Source organism: Salvelinus fontinalis, chromosome 4 (assembly GCF_029448725.1).
Source record: "Salvelinus fontinalis isolate EN_2023a chromosome 4, ASM2944872v1, whole genome shotgun sequence".
In the NCBI taxonomy this organism is placed as follows: Eukaryota; Metazoa; Chordata; class Actinopteri; order Salmoniformes; family Salmonidae; genus Salvelinus; species Salvelinus fontinalis.
Genome location: NC_074668.1, coordinates 44606506 through 44625970, shown reverse-complemented (window position 1 = coordinate 44625970; position 19465 = coordinate 44606506). Strand labels below are relative to the sequence as shown.

Sequence of the window (19465 nt, the reverse complement as noted above, 5' to 3'; positions counted from 1 at the left end):
TCGAGAGCATCCTGACCGGTTGCATCACCGCCTGGTATGGCAACTGCTCGGCATCTGACCGTAAGGCGCTACAGAGGGTAGTGCGTACGGCCCAGTACATCATTGGGACCAAGCTTCCTGCCATCCAGGACCTACATACTAGGCGATTTGAGAGGAAAGGCCCAGAAATTGTCAGACTCCAGTCACCCAAGTCATAGACTGTTCTCTATGCTACCGCACGGCAAGGGGTACCGGAGCTCCAAGTCTAGGTCCAAGAGGCTTCTAAACAGCTTCTGCCCCTAAGCCATAAGACTACTGAACAATTCATCAAATGGCCACGCGGACTATTTACATTGACACAACCCCCCCAATTTGTTTTTACACTGCTGCTACTTGCTGTTTATTATCTATGCATAGTCACTTTAACCCTACATACATGTACAAATTACCTTGACTAACCTGTACCCCCGCACACTGACTCGGTACCGGTACACCCTGCGTAAAGCAGGGGATACCGTTACTGTTATTTTATTGTGTTACTTTTGATAATTTTTTTATTTTATTTGGTAAATATTTTCTTAACTCTTTCTTGAACTGAATTGTTAGTTAATTAAGGGCTTGTAAGTAAGCATTTCACGGTAAGGTCTACTACACCTGTTGTATTCAGTGGATGTGACAAAGTTTGATTTTATTTGCCCATACCTTCCATTCGCCCTTCTTGTGCACCTTCTTGATGACATCATTCATAATCTCTGTAAACGGAGGAATAATTGATTAGCACACACTTCAACTTACACATTAAACTGTTCTGTGCTAAAAAGCACAAGCCCTGTAGGCTATTTGCCCCTTGTGTCACACCCTGATCCGTTTCACCTGTCTTTGTGCTATTTGCCCCCCTCCAGGTGTCGCCCATCTTCCTCATTATCCCCAGTGTGTTTATACCTGTTCTCTGTTGCCAGTTCGTTTTGTTTCGTCAAGCGTACCAGCGGTTTTTCCCGTGCTCCTTTCTGTCTCTAGTTCCTGTTTTCTAGCTTTCCCGGTTTTTGACCATTCTGCCTGCCCTGATCCTGAGCCTGCTGTTCTGTACCTTGTCACACCACAATGGATTACTGACCTCTGCCTGCCCTGATCCTGAGCCTGCCTGCCGTTCTGTACCTTTCAGACTCTGCTCTGGACTACTGACCTCTGCCTGCCCTTAACCTGTCGTTTGCCTGCCGTGCTGTTTTTGTAATCAACTTTTGTTACTTCAAAACTGTCTGCATCTGGGTCTTTTCCTGAGCCTTGACACCTTGTATACAGTTTAGTCTCACGAGGTCATCCTTCCGAATCTCATCTCGTTGACTCAAACTAACGGAACAACTTGAGCGAAGCCTGGGTATCTAAGCATAATGCTTCAGGTATAAAAGGGCATGTTAGATATTTTGGTCTAGGGAATTGTTAGTTTAGGGGGGTGACAGACGGTGTTAGCAGTGACGGCACAGCCACAGTTGGAATTTAATGGGCTCCGGTGAGGGGTCTGAAGTGAGCAGTTATACCAATGTAACACTCATTACATCTGTGAGGAGTCTGGGAACCTGGTGCGCCGTTGGAACCATCTGGGAGACAGTTCATGCATCCCAAATGCTAGTCTGTGGTAATGGAGAGGGGGGAAGGGTCAGCTTTGAATCTATAGTTTAAAATCTGGCCCATCTATCTACTGGAATGAGTCAGTGAGAGAGACACACAGCAATCACAAGGCCTAATCTCTTCCAATCCTCTTACGCCACAGAACCGCCAGGATCGCTATTTCTGGGCTCTTTCTGTGCCACAGGATGTGACGTCACAGGGAAACCTGTTGACACACACATGTATGTTCGATTTGGCTAGTATCCTAAAAAAAACTCCATTAAATACATTCATCGGTGTTATTTGATTTTAAATAAGTATACAGTACGCAGTAAATGAGTAGTAGCTACAGTGCCTTCAGAAAGTATTCACACCCCTTGACTTTTTCCACATTTTGTTGTGTTACAGCCTGAATTTCAAATGGATGAAATTGAAATTTTGTGGGACTGATCTACAGACAATAACCCACAATGTCAAAGTGGAATTTTGATTTTAGAAATGTCTTGAGTTAAGTATTCAAACCCGATGTTATGGCAAGCCTAAATACTTTCATGAGTAAAAAGTTGCTTAAAACATAATAAGTTGCATAATAAGTGTTTAATATTTTTTATGATTACTCCATCTCTGTACCCCACACAAACAATTATCTGTATCAAGCACAGATTCAACCACAAAGACCAGGCAGGTTTTTCCAATGCCTCGCAAAGAAGGGTACCTATTGTTAGATGGGTACAAATAAAAAAAGCAGACACTGAACATCCCTTTGAGCATGGTGAAGTTATTAATGACACTTTTGGTGGTGAATCAATACACCCAGTCACTACAAAGATACAGGTGTCCTTCCTAACTTAGTTGCCGGAGAGGAAGGAAACCGCTCACGGATTTTAAAACAGTTACATAGTTGAATGGCTGTGATAGGAGATAACTAAGGATGGATCAACAACATTGTAGTTACCTTAATGACAGAGTGAAAAGAAGGAAGTCTGTACAGAATAAAAATATTTCAAAACATGCATCCTGTTTGCAATAAGGCACTAAAGTAGTTCTGCAAAAAAATGTGGCAAAGAAATTAACTTCTTGTCCTGAATACAAAGCATTATGTTTGGGGCAAATCTAACACAATACATCACTGAGTACCAGTCTTCATATTTTCAAGCATGGTGGTGGCTGCATCATGTTATGGGTATGCTCATCAACGGCACGGACTAGGGAGTTTTTTTGGTAGGATAAAAATAAAATGGAATAGAGCACAGGCAAGATCCAAGAGTAAAAACCTTGTTCAGTCTGCTTTCCAACAGACACTGGGAGACAAATTCATCTTTCAGCAGGACAATAATCTAAACTCAAGGCCAAATATACACTGGAGTTGCTTACTAAGACGACACTGAATGTTCCTGAGTGGCCTTGTTTTAGTTTTGACTTATATCTGCTTGAAAATCTATGGCAAGACTTGAAAATGGCTGTCTAGCAATGGTCAAAAACGAACTTGACAGAGCTTGAAGAGTTTTAAAAAGAATAAATGGGCAAATATTGTACAATCCAGGTGTGCAAAGCTCTTAGAAATTGACCCAAAAAGACTCACAGCTGTGAACGTTGCCAAAGGTGATTCTAATATGTATTGACTCAGGGGGTTGAATAATTATCTAATCAAGATATATTAGGGTTTTATTTGTATATGGAATTTTCTTCCACTTTGACATTATAGAGTATTTTGTGTTGGGAAAAAAAGAGAATTTAATCCATTTTAATCACAATTTGTAACACAACAAAATGTGGGAAGAGTCAAGGGGTGTGAATACTTTCTGAAGGCTCTGTATATCCTTCCTCCCCAACTTAAAATGATTGTTACATAGAGCATGGATCCTAAAAGCCAGAGACAGAGAGAGAAGTATTTGGCTGTTGTGTCAGGATACACTATTTAAAAAATGGTTCCAAAAGGGCTCTTCAGCTGTCCCCATAGGATAACCCTTTTAAGTTCCAGGTAGGAGAACCCTTTTTGGTTCCATGTTGAAACAAAAATATTTCAACATGGAACCAAAAATAGTTATTCAAAGGGTGTAGCATAGCATGGCTCTCTGTTTTAAACCAGACAATGTCACAAATATATAACAATCAACTCAATCATGGTTAACTTTTCAGAAATCAAGAACAAAAATGTGCCTATATGCTTCATTCAAACACTGTTGTTGTTTTGAATATGGGTTGGGTGGGTTGATAATTCAGGTGACATGTCTGTCTATCAGTGAATGAGTTCTGTATCCAATTACCCAACTGGATTAGCTAGGGAGAATTTCCCCAATGCCCCATGAAAGAGTCAGTCCGCATCAACAAACTAACAAGCTGCTTTGGGATGGTAGATAGATGTGTCTCAAATGTCGCCCTATTCCCTATATAGTGCACTACCTTCGACCAGTGCCAATAGGGCTCTGGTCAACATTTGTTAACTATATAGGGAATAGGGTGCCATCTGGGACGCACACACTAAACTCCTCCTGTTTGTCTGAGCCAGACAACCACAACTATTGTGTCTCAGAAGGTAAACAGAAGAGCCAACCCACTGGGCCAGAACTGGTTGAATCAACGTTGTTTCAACGTAATTTGCCAATGTATTGTGACGCGGAATCTACGTGGAAAATACATTGGATTTGAAAAAAGTCATCAACATAAACATTTTTTTTTGAGAGTTAAATTTCAACCAGGATTATTATGTCATCATGATAACCAAATGTCAACATAGACAAACCTTGTATACAATATGTTGAATTTGTACCTTTAAAACAACATCAGATCTTCAAAGTTATATCCACTATCAGAAATAAACAATAGGCTGTGCAGCATACACTTTGGTCTCCCATCTAGGATTTTAACCAAGACCTGCTTAGCTATGATATGTGTAACTGACTATTACCAGTGTGCTATTGTGAGAGATAAATAATATAACTAAATCAAATCAAACTTTATTTAAAGTGCATTTCAAGTTTGATTTGATCCTACGCTTTCATTTAGACTATTTGGGGTGAGATGGAGATGTGAAACCAATATATCAATTATTAACTAACCCACTGGGCACAAACTGGTTGAATCAACATGGTTTAAACGTAATTTGTCAACGTATTATGACGTGGAATCTACATAGAAAATACATTGGACATTAAAAAAGTTATCAGTAATCAACGTAAACTGTTGGTTTGGCTATTAACCAAGCCCATCCCTGCTTAGCTATGATATCTGTCACTGACTATTACCAATGTGCCATTGTGAGAATGATTGCTGAGAGATTTCCACTTGAAAACTAAGATTCACTGTTACTATTGAGGTAGATTTAAAAGAGCAAATTAAACGTGACCATACTTTATCACTCATATATCATCAATTATGCTATTTGAGCCTATATAGCAATTGCAAAGTCATCAACAGCTATTGTTTCAATTCAACGCAAAATTCAACTAAACATAGACAATACAATAGGCCTAGGATTTCAAGCTGTGAATGCAATGATATTGAATTGTGTTCGGTTGTCGGGGCAACCAAATATCAACTTTTGAAGCAGATGTATCTTCTGCTTGGATAGTTCCATCTGTTCCACTGACTGATTCTGGCTTTAATTCCAGTTTGTTACAGCAATAATCTGCACAGAATTTCAAAAAGGCATTGATCACTTGCACCATGTACTTTTGAAAGGGGCAATCAGCAGTTGCTACATACATTTTTGGATTGACAAATAAATGATATATACCTATTGATTCTTGAAGAACATAACTTGTAAATGCCTCATGAGTCTAGCTCAACTGTTGTACCCCATCAGGAACCAAAATATAAGCTTGTTTTACTCCAATGTTTGTAAACACAGTAAATGTAAACAAACGCCACATGGCCTCAAAACATGGTTAAAACTATAGTTTTAATATATGGATGGTCAGTCCTTTTCCGTCGCTCTGTCTATGAATGTACGAGTGGTTAAATTTCTCTAACCCCCATTCCTCAGCTTTTTACCAAAACAGGGGTGGGGTCAGTGATAGATATTTGGTTGACAACTAAACCAAAAATCTGACATTGTTTTTCCATTGGAGTTTGGTTGTGCTTTTAGATGGTTGAAAGCAGTGATAACACATTGGAAATTCAACTAACTTTTCTCTGTCTTTTTGAGTGGGTGATTTCCATCAATTTCTAATTTATTATACAGTATTTGTCATACCCATAGATATTTATGTCTGTATGACAATAAAAGCCTTCAGGATTAAGAGCAAAACATCCCAGAAAATTTAAGTGGCAGACAGACTCAACAAACTGTGAACATCAACATTACTCCTTGTGAACACAGTACTGCAATGTGTGATTTTCAGAAAGTCCAGCATAGCTAGCAGTTGGTGATGCTGAATGTTACTGGTGGCTGGGTGGAGTTGGAGACCACAGTTCACTTTACACCAGTGGAACAAACTCTGAATCACCATAGCACCATCCTGTCTCACCTCAATTAAATACAGTGGGTATCTGAGGAGCAGGGTTGGGGAGTAATGGATTACATGCACAAAAAACGGTAACTGTAATCCTTTACGTTACCAGTAAAAAAAAAAAATGTAATCAGATTACAGATACTTTTGAAAAAGTAGATGATTACTTTAAATTCAGAAAGGATGTTGGCAAAAAAAATCTTTGACACTTCTCTGTTTTCTCAATGACATTCAAATCTGCATTGAAAAAAAGCTCAAATTTAAGGTGGTTCCACCTGAGCGAGTCTGACCACAAGTCAGAAACCAGTATGATGACACACCGAATGTGTTTGATTGATCGCGGGAAAAGATCAGGAATAGGCTTTTGTAGGCTACAGTCCAAGCTATGTCTTCCAATGGTGCGGACTGCTGTCAGCATCCAAAGATTATCCAACTTGAATAAACGCTTGGAGGTAAGGATGACAGCAGTGGTGTAGTCTACGGCGATACGGATATCACTTATTATTGATTTCTACAGTACATAGCGCATTGATGTGAATCACACTCCTCCTCTCTCATTTAGCTATTTGCGCCTTACGGACTGTGGTTGTTGTGGATAGCTGTTCACAAATCTAAATGTGTATTTGAACCCAATAATGGTTGAACTCAAATAGTTTAAGCTGCCTATTAATCATTGTTTTTGAAACCAGTCGACAGCCAGTGAAAAATGCGCTCTTGTAACAGCTGCATAGTATGTATCCCAGCTTTAGGAATAAAAGTGGGGCTTTTAATTGCTCAATCTAATTCATGCTGATAAAAGAAATACATCCATAGACCTAATGGACACATGCTCAAACTCGCACACTTTTGATAGATTTAAAGGGGCAATCTGTAGTTACTACATCCATTTCTGGACTTGTAAAGATATAATGTAATCGTATTATTACATGTAGTAGAAAGCGATGGGTAGAAGAAGCCTACATAACCAACCCATAAAGTAAAATTTAACATCCATATATGGCCAGCTATGTAAACGTTAACATTGAACCACATCTATTGCAGGATAAATCAATTGGTAACATACATATTTGTATTCTTCTAATGCCTCTTAAGGGGAATATAATCTAAAAGTAACTGAATGTAATCCGATTATGTTACTGAGTTTGGGTAATCCAAAAGTTACGTTACTGATTACAATTTTAGACAGGTAATTATTAACTGTAATGGATTACATTTAGAAAGTGACCTACCCAAGTGACCTACCAAACCCCGCTGAGGAGGTATTAAATAGCGGGTACCCACGCAATAACAACACACGTTAACCCCAATATCTCTATTCCCCTGTCTACCATACCATAAATAAAAGACTGCCAGCCAAACATTTAACGTATTTAAGACTGAAGTTGCATTGTGGAATTATTGTTTTCACTTTTTCATGCATGGATAAGGTCTTGCTTTTTATGTGCATAATGGGGAAGCTAGGTTGTATGCCCGTTCTTGAATTAATTGCCTTCAACACAGCAGATGTATTTTAAAAGCGCACAATACAAAGTAATAGACCTACACCAGTAGAGGCTGCTGAGGGGAGGATGGCTCATAATAATGGCTGGAACGGAGCAAATTGAATGGCATCAAACACATGGAAACCATGTGTTTGAGGTATTTGATCCCACTCCAGTAGTTCTGCCCCAGGCATTACAATGAGCCTGTCCTCCCCAATTAAGGTGCCACCTGTGGCCTACACGTTTTCATCCACATAAGAAGAGATTTCCCCTTTCGTGGTGCCTTTAGGTAACCGAGTGTGGAGCTGTATTGTGGTTGATCCATGCAGCAAGGCGCACTATGACAGTGGAAGTCCTTAATCCGTATGGATTTAGCGCATGTGGATTTACCCGAAACGACAATTTCATAGTGCAACTCACTACAAAACAAATGACTGTATTGTATAGTGCACAGAATTAAAACACAATATTAAAAGGCCAACATTTTGCAATATCTAATGATGCAGAGAGATAATTGAGAGTGCGGTAGTGCGCCTTTACGCACTTTGAGCAATCCTATCGAACGCGAGACGCACTAGATTTGACTTTCAATAGGTCTACTTCTGGACAAGTTTTTGTCCCAAAAAAAATGTATTTAAATTGTGTTTGAAATACAAATTGAGATCTAAATGAAATAGTAATTCAAACCAACTAAATAGCCTAAATTAATAGAATGTCCAAAATAAAGCAAAAAAGAAAATAGGCTAGGCCAACACACAGTACCTGAAAAAATACAAAATAACCATAGCGCATAGACCTACATAACGAAGTGATAAAACAAAAATACATATTCTTACTTTCTCCCACAATGGCTTTTAGTCCGAGTGGTGCCATGGTGACGATGTCTCTGTCGTGGACGTGTCTCCGCCTCCTCTTCTCAACTCTACCCAACCACCGCTAATACTGTGTAGGACTGTAGGACGCGGGACAACATCCAAAGTGATTGAAGAGGGACCGTATTGCTTCGAAAATAATCCCTTCCACGCCTCTACAAACATGCCGATTTCAACTCTGTCATACAATGCCACGGACAACCTACTTCAACTTTTAATAGACATCCACATAGTCTATGTTTAGCTGTTTGCAGTGGTATCATTTATCAAGTGAAATAAAGTTATTGTAATTTATGAACTATTTTAATAGGCTATTAGGGTTATAATAAATATCAGTTATGGGCCTAGTAATTTGTATACAACAATTAGGATATTGTACAACCCTAATTGAAAAAAGTCATGATCAGACCATTGAATTCTTATTTTAACATACTGTATTTTCACAGCAACTGCAATAGGATAAAACACAATAGACTACATTGGCTACATTATCAATAATACCTAGAGATGTCCACAGAGGGGCAGTAATGTCTAAGTAAATATAGGCCTATTATCCATCCTTATGCCTCCATCACACTGACAGTGTATTATCGCAAAACTCAACATCATCTGGATATGTCTACAACAAAAGCCAGTGGTGTAAAGTGCTTAAGTAAAAATAATTTAAAGTACTACTTAAGTAGAGTTTTTGGGTATCTGTACTTTACTATTTGTATTTTTGACAACTTTTACTTCACTACATTCCTAAAGAAAATAATGTACTTATTACTACATATATTTTCCCTGACACCCAAAAATACTCATTACATTTTGACAGGAAAATGGTCCAATTCACACACTTGTCAAGAGAACATCTGGCGGACTCACTAAACACAAATGCTTTGTTTGTAAATTATGTTTGAGTGTTACAGTGTGCTCCTGGCTTTCTGGAAAATAAATAAAAACAAGAAAATTGTGCTGTCTGGTTTGCATAAGATAATACATTTGAAATCATTAATACTTTTACTCTTGTTACTTAAGTATATTTTAAGAATTCCATTTACGTTTGATATTTAAGTATGTTCAAACCAAATACTTTTACTCAAGTAGTATTCTACTGGGTGACTTTCACTTTAACTTGAGTCATTTTCTATTAAGGTATCTTTACTTTTACTCAAGTATGACATTTTAGTACTTTTTCCACCACTGCCTTCTGCTACCATTTCTGAAAAGCCGTACACGCATACGTTCAATAAATCCAAAAGTATGCACCACACAGAACGCACTGCAAATGCCTCTCCGAAGCAATGCTGCAAGGCAAACACAGCGTTCCATCAGAAATAAATGTTTTTCTGCTGTACCAAAATGCAATGAAGTTGTCAGTGTGATCGAGGTGTAAGGTCATGTCTCGTGCATACACCAGGGGTAGGCAACCCTGTTCCTGGAGTGCTGCAGGTACTGCAGGATTTTGTTCCAACTAGTCACCACACCTGACCAACTGAGCTAATTGATCTGTTCACTGATTGCCTACATTTCACAAACCTGGAATTCCAGGTTGATTTCTATCAAACATATGAAGTGCCTGTGTAGCAAATGGGGATGTGTGAAACTTAATCCTCACGCCTCGATCACACCTACAGTTTCATTGCGCAAACTGGTATGCAGCATCATCTGGATGCTGCATTCACCCTCTGCTACCATCTCTGTTAAGCTGTCTACGCATACAGTTTGACGCATACAGTGGGGCAAAAAAGTATTTAGTCAGCCACCAATTGTGCAAGTTCTCCCACTTAAAAAGATGCGAGAGGCCTGTAATTTTCATCATAGATACACTTCAACTAGCTACCTAAATTCTATCAACATATTGATTGCACTACACACGGGTGGAATACACTCGATCACTGCTACTCTAACACCCGCGATGCATACAAGCCCTCCCACGCCCTCTATTTGGCAAATCCGACCACGATGCCATCTTGCTCCTACCGTCTTATAGGCAGAAACTCAAACAGGATGTACCAGTGACTAGAACCATTTAACGCTGGTCTGACCAATCGGAATCCACACTTCAAGATTGTTTTGATCACGCAGACTGGGATATGTTCCGGTCAGCCTCGGGTAACAACATCGATCTATACACTGACTCTGTGAGTGAGTTTATAAAGAAGTGCATTGGAGATGTTGTACCCACTATGACTATTAAAACCTACCCTAACCAGAAACCATGGATGGATGGCGGCATTTGCGCAAAAAATGAAAGCACGAACCACATTTAACCATGGAAAGAGGTCTGGGAATATGGCTGAATATAAACGGTGTAGTTATTCCTTCAGCAAGGCAATCAAACTGTCACACTTCTCGTGGGCTTAAGGAAGAGCGGACCAAGGTGCAGCGTTTAAAGTGTTCATGATTTAATCCAAAAAAACAATCGAACAAAAACAACAAACAGAGGAACGAAAGCGAACAGTTCTGTCAGGCAAACAAAACAGCTAAACAGAAAATAACTACACACAAAACACAGGTGAGAAAAGGCTACCTAAGTATGGTTCTCAATCAGAGACAACGATAGACAGCTGCCTCTGATTGAAAACCACACCCGGCCAAACACACAGAAATAGAAAACATAGAACACAAAACATAGAATGCCCACCCCAACTCACGCCCTGACCAAACCAAAATCGAGACATAAAAAGGATCTCTAAGGTCAGGGCGTGACACAAACAAGCAAAATGCTGGTACAGGGACAAAGTGGAGTCGCTATTCAACGGCTCAGACACGAGACATATGTGGCAGGGTCTACAGGAAATCACAGACTACAAAAAGAAAACCAGCCACGTCACGGACACCGATGCCACGCTTCCAGACAAACGAAACACCTTCTTTGCCTGTTTTGAGGATAATACAGTGGTACCGTTGCGGCCCACAAACAAGTACTGCACCCCCCCCCCCCCCCTTCTCCATGGCCGGCGGGAGTAAAACATTTAAACGTGTTAACCCTTGCAAGACTGCTGGCCCAGATAGCATCCCAAGCTGTGTCCTCAGAGCATGCGCAGACCAGCTGGCTGGTGTGTTTACGGACATATTCAATCGCTCCCAATCCCAGTCTGCTGTCCCCACATGCTTCAAAATGGCCACCATTGTTCCTGTACCCAAGAAGGCAAAGATAACTGAACTAAATGACTACCGCCCCATAGCACTCGCTTCTGTCATCATGAAATGCTTTGAGAGACTAGTCAAGGATCATATCACCTCCACCTTACCGGCCACCCTAGACCCACTTCAGTTTGCATACCGCCCCAACAGGTCCACAGATGCAATCGCCATCACACTGCACTATCCCATCTGGAAAAGAGGAATACCTATGTAAGAATGCTGTTCACTGACTACAGCTCAGCATTCAACACCATAGTACCCTCCAAGCTCATCATCAAGCTGGAGGCCCTGGGTCTCAACCCCGCCCTGTGCAATTGGGTCCTGGACTTTCTGACGAGCCACCCCCAGGTGGTGAAGGTAGGAAACAACATCTCCACTTCGCTGACCCTCAACACTGGAGCCCCATAAGGGTGCGTGCTCAGTCCCCTCCTGTACTCCCTGTTCACCCACGACTGTGTGGCCATGCACGCCTCCAACTCAATCATCAAGTTTGCAGACGAGACAACAGTAGTGGGCTCGATTACCAACAACAACGAGACAGGGAGGTGTTTTAAAAAATACAAATATTTGACCTTTATTTAACCAGGTAGGCTAGTTGAGAACAAGTTATCATTTACAACTGCGACCTAACCAAGATAAAGCAAAGCAGTTTGACACATAAAACAACACAGAGTTACACATGGAATAAACAAACATACAGTCAATAATACAGTAGAAAAAGTCTATATAGAGTCTGTACAAATGAGGTAAGATAAGAGAGGTAAGGCAATAAAATAGGCCATAGTGGCAAGGTAATTACGATATAGCAATTAAACACGGGAGTGATAGATGTGCAGAAGATGAATGTGCAAGTAGAGATACTGGGGTGCAAAGGAGCAAAATAAATAAATAAATAAATACAGTATGGGGATGAGGTAGTTGGATGGGCTATTTACAGATGGGCTATGTACAGGTGCAATAATCTGTGAGCTGCTCTGACAGCTGGTTCTTGAAGTTAGTGAGGGAGGTATGAGTCTCCAACTTCAGTGATTTTTGCAGTTTGTTCCAGTCATTGGCAGCAGATAACTGGAAGGAAAGGTGGCCAAACTAGGAATTGGCTTCGGGGGTGGCCAGTGAAATATACCTGCTGGAGCGCGTGCTGCGAACGGGTGCTACTATGGTGACCAGTGAACTGAGATAAGGCGGGGTTTTACCTAGAAAAGACTTGTAGATGACCTGGAGCCAGTGGGTTTGGCGACGAGTATGAAGCGAGGGCCAGCCAACGAGAGCGTACAGGTCGCAGTGGTGGGTAATATATGGGGCTTTGGTGACAAAACGGATGGCACTGTGATAGACTGCATCCATTGTTGAGTAGAGTGTTGGAGGCTATTTTGTAAATGACATCGCCAAAGTCGAGGATCGGTAGGATAGTCAGTTTTACGAGGGTATGTTTGGCAGCATGAGTGAAGGAGGCTTTGTTGCAAAATAGGAAGCCGATTCTAGATTTAATTTTGGATTGGAGATGATTAATGTGGGTCTGGAAGGAGAGTTTACAGTCTAACCAGACACCTAGATATTTGAAGTTGTCCACATATTCCACAAGTCAGAACAGGTGTGGGCAGCGATCGGTTGAAGAGCATGCATTTAGTTTTACTTGCATTTAAGAGCAGTTGGAGGCCCCGGAAGGAGTGTTGTATGGCATTGAAGCTCGTTTGGAGGTTTGTTAACACAGTGTCCAAAGAAGGGCCCGAAATATACAGAATGATGTCGTCTGCGTAGAGGTGGATCAGAGAATCACCAGCAGCAAGAGCGACATCATTGATGTATACAGAGAAGAGAGTCTGCGCGAGAATTGAACCCTGTGGCACCCCCATAGAGACTGCCAGAGTTCCAGACAACAGGCCCTCTGTCTTGACACACTGAACTCTTATCAGAGAAGTAGTAGGTGAACCAGACGAGGAAGTCATTTTTAAAACCAAGGCTGTTGAGTCTGCCGATAAGAATGTGGTGATTAACCGAGTCGAAAGCCTTGGCCAGGTCGATGAATACAGCTGCACAGTATTGTCTCTTATCAATAGCAGTTATGATATCGTTTGAGCGTGGCTGAGGTGCACCTATGACCAGCTCGGAAGCCAGATTGCATAGCGGAGAAGGTACGGTGGGATTCTAAATGGTCGGTGATCTGTTTGTTAACTTGGCTTTCGAAGACATTAGAAAGGCAGGGTATGATAGATATAGGTCTGTAGCAGTTTGGGTCTAGAGTGTCTCCCCCTTTAAAGATTCATTGGGGATCTCAGACGATGCGAAAGAGAGATTGAACAGGCTAGTAATAGGGGTTGCAAAGATTGCGGCAGATAATTTTAGAAAGACAGGGTCCAGATTGTCTAGCCTGGCTGATTTGTAGGGGTCCAGATTTTGCCGCTCTTTCAGAACATCAGCTGTCTGGGTTTGGGTGAAGGAGAAATGGGGGAGTCTTGGCCGAGTTGCTGTGATGGGTGCAGGGCTGTTGACCAGGGTAAGGGTAGCCAGGTGGAAAGCATGGCCAGCTGTAGAAAAATGCTTATTGAAATTCTCAATTATTGTGGATTTATCGGTGGTGACAGTGTTTCCTAGCCTCAGTGCAGTGGGCAGCTGGGAGGAGGTGCTCTTATTCTCCATGGACTTTACAGTGTCCCATAACTTTTTTGAGTTTGTGCTACAGGATGCAAATTTCTGTTTGAAAAAGCTAACCCTAGCTTTCCTAACTGCTTGTGTATATTGACTCCTAACTTCCCTGAAAAGTTGCATTTCACGTGGGCAAATTTGATGCTAATGCAATACGCCACAGGATGTTTTTGTGCTGGTCAAGGGCAGTCAGGTCTGGAGTGAACCAAGGGCTATATCTGTTCCTGGTTCAACATTTTTTGAATGGGGCATGCTTATTTAAGATGGTGAGGAAAGCACTTTTAAAGAAAAAGCAGGCATCCTCTACTGACGGGATGAGGTCAATATGCTTCCAGGATACCCGTGCCAGGTCGATTAGAAAGGCCTGCTCGCAGAGGTGTTTTAGGGAGCGTTTGACAGTGATGAACCAGACGAGGTCTGGGTCTGCGGACCCATTACGGATGCAGGCAATGAGGCAGTGATCGCTGAGATCTTGGTTGAAGACAGCAGAGGTGTATTTGGAGGGCAAGTTGGTCAGGATGATATCTATGAGGGTGCCTGTGTTTATGGATTTGGGGTTGTACTTGGTAGGTTCATTGATCATTTGTGTGAGGTTGAGGGCATCTAGCTTAGATTGTAGGATGGCCGGGGTGTTAAGCATGTCCCAGTGTAGGTCACCTAGCAGCACGAGCTCTGAAGATTGATGGGGGGCAATCAATTCACATATGGTGTCCAGGACACAGCTGGGGGCAGAGGGTGGTCTATAGCAAGCGGCAACTGTGAGAGACTTGTTTCTGGAAAGGTGGAGTTTTAGAAGTAGAAGCTCGAATTGTTTGGGCACAGACCTGGATAGTATGACAGAACTCTGTAGGCTATCTCTGCAGTAGATTGCCACTCCGCCCCCTTTGGCAGTTCTATCTTGTCGGAAAATGTTATAGTTAGGGATGGAAATGTCTGAGTTTTTGGTGGTCTAAGCCAGGTTTCAGACATGGCTAGACATCCGGGTTAGCAGAGTGTGCTAAAGCAGTGAATAAAACAAATTTGGGGAGCAGGCTTCTAATGTTAACATGCATGAAACCAAGGCTTTTACGGTTACAGAAGTCAACAAATGAGAGCGCCTGGGAAATGGGAGTGGAGCTAGGCACTGCAGCACCTGGATTAACCTCTACATCACCAGAGGAGGAGTAGGATAAGGGTACGGCTAAAGGCTATAAGAACTGGTCGTCTAGCATGTTCTGAACAGAGAGTAAAAGGAGCAGGTTTCTGGGCGCGATAGAATAGATTCAAGGCATAATGTACAGACAAAGGTATGGTAGGATGTGAATACAGTGGAGGTAAACCTAGGCATAGAGTGACAATGAGAGAGATATTGTCTCTATAAACATCATTTAAACCAAGTGATGTCACCGCATGTGTGGGAGGTGGAACTGAAGGGTTAGCTAAGGCATATTGAGCAGGGCTGGAGGCTCTACAGTGAAATAAGACAATAATCACTAACCAGAACAGCAATGGACAAGGCATATTGACATTAGGGAGAGGCATGCGTAGCCGTGAGATCATAGGGGTCCAGTGAGTAGTTAAGCTGGCTGGAGACACAGCAATTCAGACAGCTGGCGGGCCGGGCTAGCAAAAGGGCCTTAGAGGGACGTTGCGACGGAAGAAGTCTGTTGTAGCCTCCTCGTGCGGTTCCGTCGGCAGACCAGCCGTGATGGATTAGTAGGGTTCCGTGTGGTAAAGGGGCCCAGTCCAATTGTCAAAATAGGTATAGTGGCCCAAGAAATTGGCCGATGGACCTATTCAGCTAACAGTCCGATATGCTCTAGACAGCTAGCGGACCGCGGCAAGCAGAGCCTGCTAGCCGGAGGGGCCTGTTGGAAAAAGAAGCCCCGGGCAGATTACGTCGGTAGCAGAGCCTGCTAGCCGGTGGGGCCTGTTGGAAAAAGAAGCCCCGGGCAGATTACGTCGATAGTCCAGTCGTGATGGATTAGCAGGGCTTCATGTAGTAAAAGGGGTCCAGGCCAATTGGCAAAATAGGTATTGTAGCCCAAGGAGTGGCTGATGGACCTCTTCAGCTAGCTGGGAGATGGGCCTAGCATGGGCTAGCTCCAGGCTAATTGGTGCCTAAATCGGGACAGAGACGTTAGCCAGGAGTAGCCACTCGGATTGCAGCTAGCTACCTGCTATAATCCAGGATAAAAGGTTCAGAGCTTGCGGTAGGAATCCGGGGATATGGAGAGAAAATAAGTCCGGTATGCTTTGGTTTGAATCGCGTTGTGCAAACTGGCGAGAGATTTCCGAGCTAGAGGTTAGATGATGACCGCAAGCAGTGGTTAGCTGACTACTAGCTAGTAGCTAGTTAGCTGGCTAGCTTCTGTTGGGGGATTCCAGTTCGAAGGTAAAGAAAAATACTTAATAAAATACTAGATCCATACCACATTGGGTGAGGCGGGTTGTCTTTGGCGTCCCAATATGAATTGCGTAGCCGGCAATACACTCGTAACCCCCGCAACCAGCGAGAACATAAAATATCCTCCATTCAGGCTGCAAAGGCATCTGTTTCCTCCTAAACTAGTTGAATGGTGTGCCACCGAAAAGAAAACTGGAAAAATTTGCATTTTACTTAATGAAACACAATTCCGATTACCATGCACCCAAAGAACAGTGGCTACCATTATTCTTAAATGGAATAAGTTTGGAAGCACCACGACTCTTCCTAGAGCTGGCCGCCTGGCCAAACTGAGCTATCGGGGAGAAGGGCCTTGGTCAGGGAGGTGACCAAGAACCCGATAGTCACTCTGACACAGCTCCAGAGTTCCTCTGTGGAGATGGGAGAACCTTCCAGAAGGACAACCATCTCTGCAGCACTCCACCAATCAGGCCTTTATGGTAGAGTGGCGAGACGGAAGCCACTCCTCGGTAAAAGGCATTATGACAGCCCACTTGGAGTTTGCCAAAAGGCACGTAAAGGACTCTCAGACCATGAGGAACAAGATTCTATGGTCTGATGAAACCAAGACTGAACTCTTTGGCCTGAAAGCCAAGCATAACGTCTGGAGGAAACCTGGCACCATCCCTACGGTGAAGCATGGTGGTGGCAGCATCATGTTGTGGGGATGTTTTTCAGCGGCAGGAACTCAGACTGGGGAGAAGGTTCACCTTCTAACAGGACAATGACCTGAAGCACACAGCCAAGACAACGCAGGAGTGGCTTCGGGGCAAATCTCTGTGTGGCCCAGCCAGAGCCTGGTCTTGAACTCGATCGAACACTTCTGGAGAGACCTGAAAATAGCTGTGCAGCGACGCTCCCCATCCAACCTGACAGAGCTTGAGAGAATCTGCAGAGAAGAATGGGAGAAACTCCCCAAATACAGGTTTGCCAAGCTTGTAGCGTCATACCCAAGAAGACTTGAGGCTGTAATCGCTGCTAAAGGAGCTTCAACAAAGTACTGAGTAAAGGGTCTGAATACTTATTTAAATGTGATCTGTTATTTAATTATTTTGCAAAAAATTCAAAAAATCTGTTTTTGCTTTGTCATTATGGGATATTGTGTGTAGATTTATGAGGAAAAAAACTATTGAATACATTTTTAGAATAAGGCTGTAATGTAACAAAATGTGGAAAAAGTCAAGGGGTCTGAATACTTTCCAAATGCACCGTGTATAGTCTGATATACCACGAATTTCAGCCAATCCGCATTCAGGGCTAGAACCAGTTATGTAATTGTAAATAAATCAATTTTGCGCATCTGAATAATTATAAATCCGACAGGGGCGTTTGAGTGATGAAAGTTGGACACAGGATGTGAAATCGTTATAAATGGCCCATTTGCGAGATTGACTTGTCATTTCAATAGGGATAGGCTACAGACTAAAATCCTGGTTCATGTTTGTAATTCAACTTTGCCATAGTTTACCTAGATAAAGGCAGGTAGCCTATTTTTTTGAGAGAACTGTCATGGCGACCGCGGTCCAATCCGCAACCAATATATTTTGACGACATCGTTTCCAAAGTATCCCAGTGGGATGAACCACTGGGCAGATTGAGTCGACACATACAGTAGACTGTTAATACAAGACGTCAGAAATAACTACGCCCTCTAGGGGTCTCGGCGCTAATTTAATCATGATTTTAGGATCATTTGTCGTGTATTTTATAGCTGCATTAGTTTGGTTTATAGTACAACATCGAAACATCGAATAAAACCCCACATTTAATGCAAGTATTTCACAGCTGGTAAAACTATTGCGGAGAGAAAATCTCTCCATCTTTCAGCTAAAAATAATTCCGTTTGTGCTATAATTTGTTTACAATCTCTTGACACGCCCTTAAAACTAGTGAATTGGCCTCATCTGTCGTAGGACTACCTCTGTCGAAACCACACTTTCGACATGCGTAAAGAAATGTCTGACTGGCATAGTTCAACGAGTAGTGACTCACATTTAGGGTGTCTCCCTCCTGCTCAAGGCGAGCTCAACTTTTATTCTCTTTCCCTCCACCGCTTGCATTCTTCCAATCATTCACCACGCTGTGTGCACACGAGTTCAAAATAGTTCCTGTTAATTTGTTTAGTATATTTGTATGTTCTATTTGCCGTTGAAACGAACGACATTGTTGTCACTGGATTAAGTTTGATTTGTTGTTATGGGGGACTTGATTTCGAGCCACCTGGATGAGGGCAAGCGGGAGATCATTAAAGGTGAGTGCGTTAGGATTTTGTCAATATTTGCTTTTACCACAGTAAGGCATGTTTTGTGTGTACATACATACTACAGATCATAAATGCGTGAATAAGAATTAGGGAACTGAGCAGTATAGCCTTCATAGTCAATGTTACCAGCAGCATTTTAGTGTTCTGAATGGAAACACTGTCGTTCTCTATATCATGAATATAGCAGGTAAAGTAAACTACTAGGCGTGTGTCTAATATATGGAATATTTCGATTCCAGTTCCCAAGTTTTAGTGTTACCATAGCTCTCGAAAACCGTTCTCCATTGGAAGGGTTTTCAGTTTACATTCGCCCAAGGTTGGCTCCATGTGAACAACAATATCGATGCTGTCTTTTAACGTTCAAAAGCGTCAATCAGCGCTTTTCAAACCGTTTAAAACATATTCTTATCTTTTAATGTAAAAAAGATAACATACTCTAGCAGTTTTGAACATATCCGATCCACAAGTTGTGTGCCCCCAGTCAGCATGGTCTCAGACTTGACGTAACATAGTAAATGTAATTCCAGGATACTTTTAAATTAGTATATTTTAGGTTTGGCATGGGTACAAAAGACAGAAGGTTACTTAAGGCAAGTTTACATACACTTAGATTG

General features: G+C 42.1%; 2 protein-coding genes across 5 annotated transcripts in view; one reads left to right on the top strand and one right to left on the bottom strand.

Annotated features, from left to right (window-relative positions):
* The window catches only part of LOC129853860 (syntaxin-binding protein 1-like), a 93002-nt gene that overhangs the window by 26754 nt on the left and 46783 nt on the right, over positions 1–19465 (bottom strand). Inside the window, exons 1-2 of one of the 4 annotated variants that reach the window (XM_055920311.1) lie at positions 18581–18670; positions 682–731 (exon numbers count right to left, since the gene is read on the bottom strand). In XM_055920311.1, the coding sequence (XP_055776286.1) occupies positions 682–726 (45 nt within the window). In that variant the 5' untranslated portion in view covers positions 727–731; positions 18581–18670. Of the gene's footprint in view, positions 1–681; positions 732–8352; positions 8475–18580; positions 18671–19465 lie in introns of those variants that run through there. The other 3 variants (XM_055920309.1, XM_055920310.1, XM_055920312.1) reach the window with 3 other exon arrangements.
* Positions 18749–19465, top strand: part of LOC129853859 (protein Niban 2-like) — a 53736-nt gene continuing 53019 nt past the window's right edge. The window contains exon 1 of the mRNA XM_055920308.1: positions 18749–18839. Within this exon, the coding sequence (XP_055776283.1) occupies positions 18785–18839 (55 nt within the window). The 5' untranslated portion in view covers positions 18749–18784. The remainder of the gene's footprint in view (positions 18840–19465) is intronic.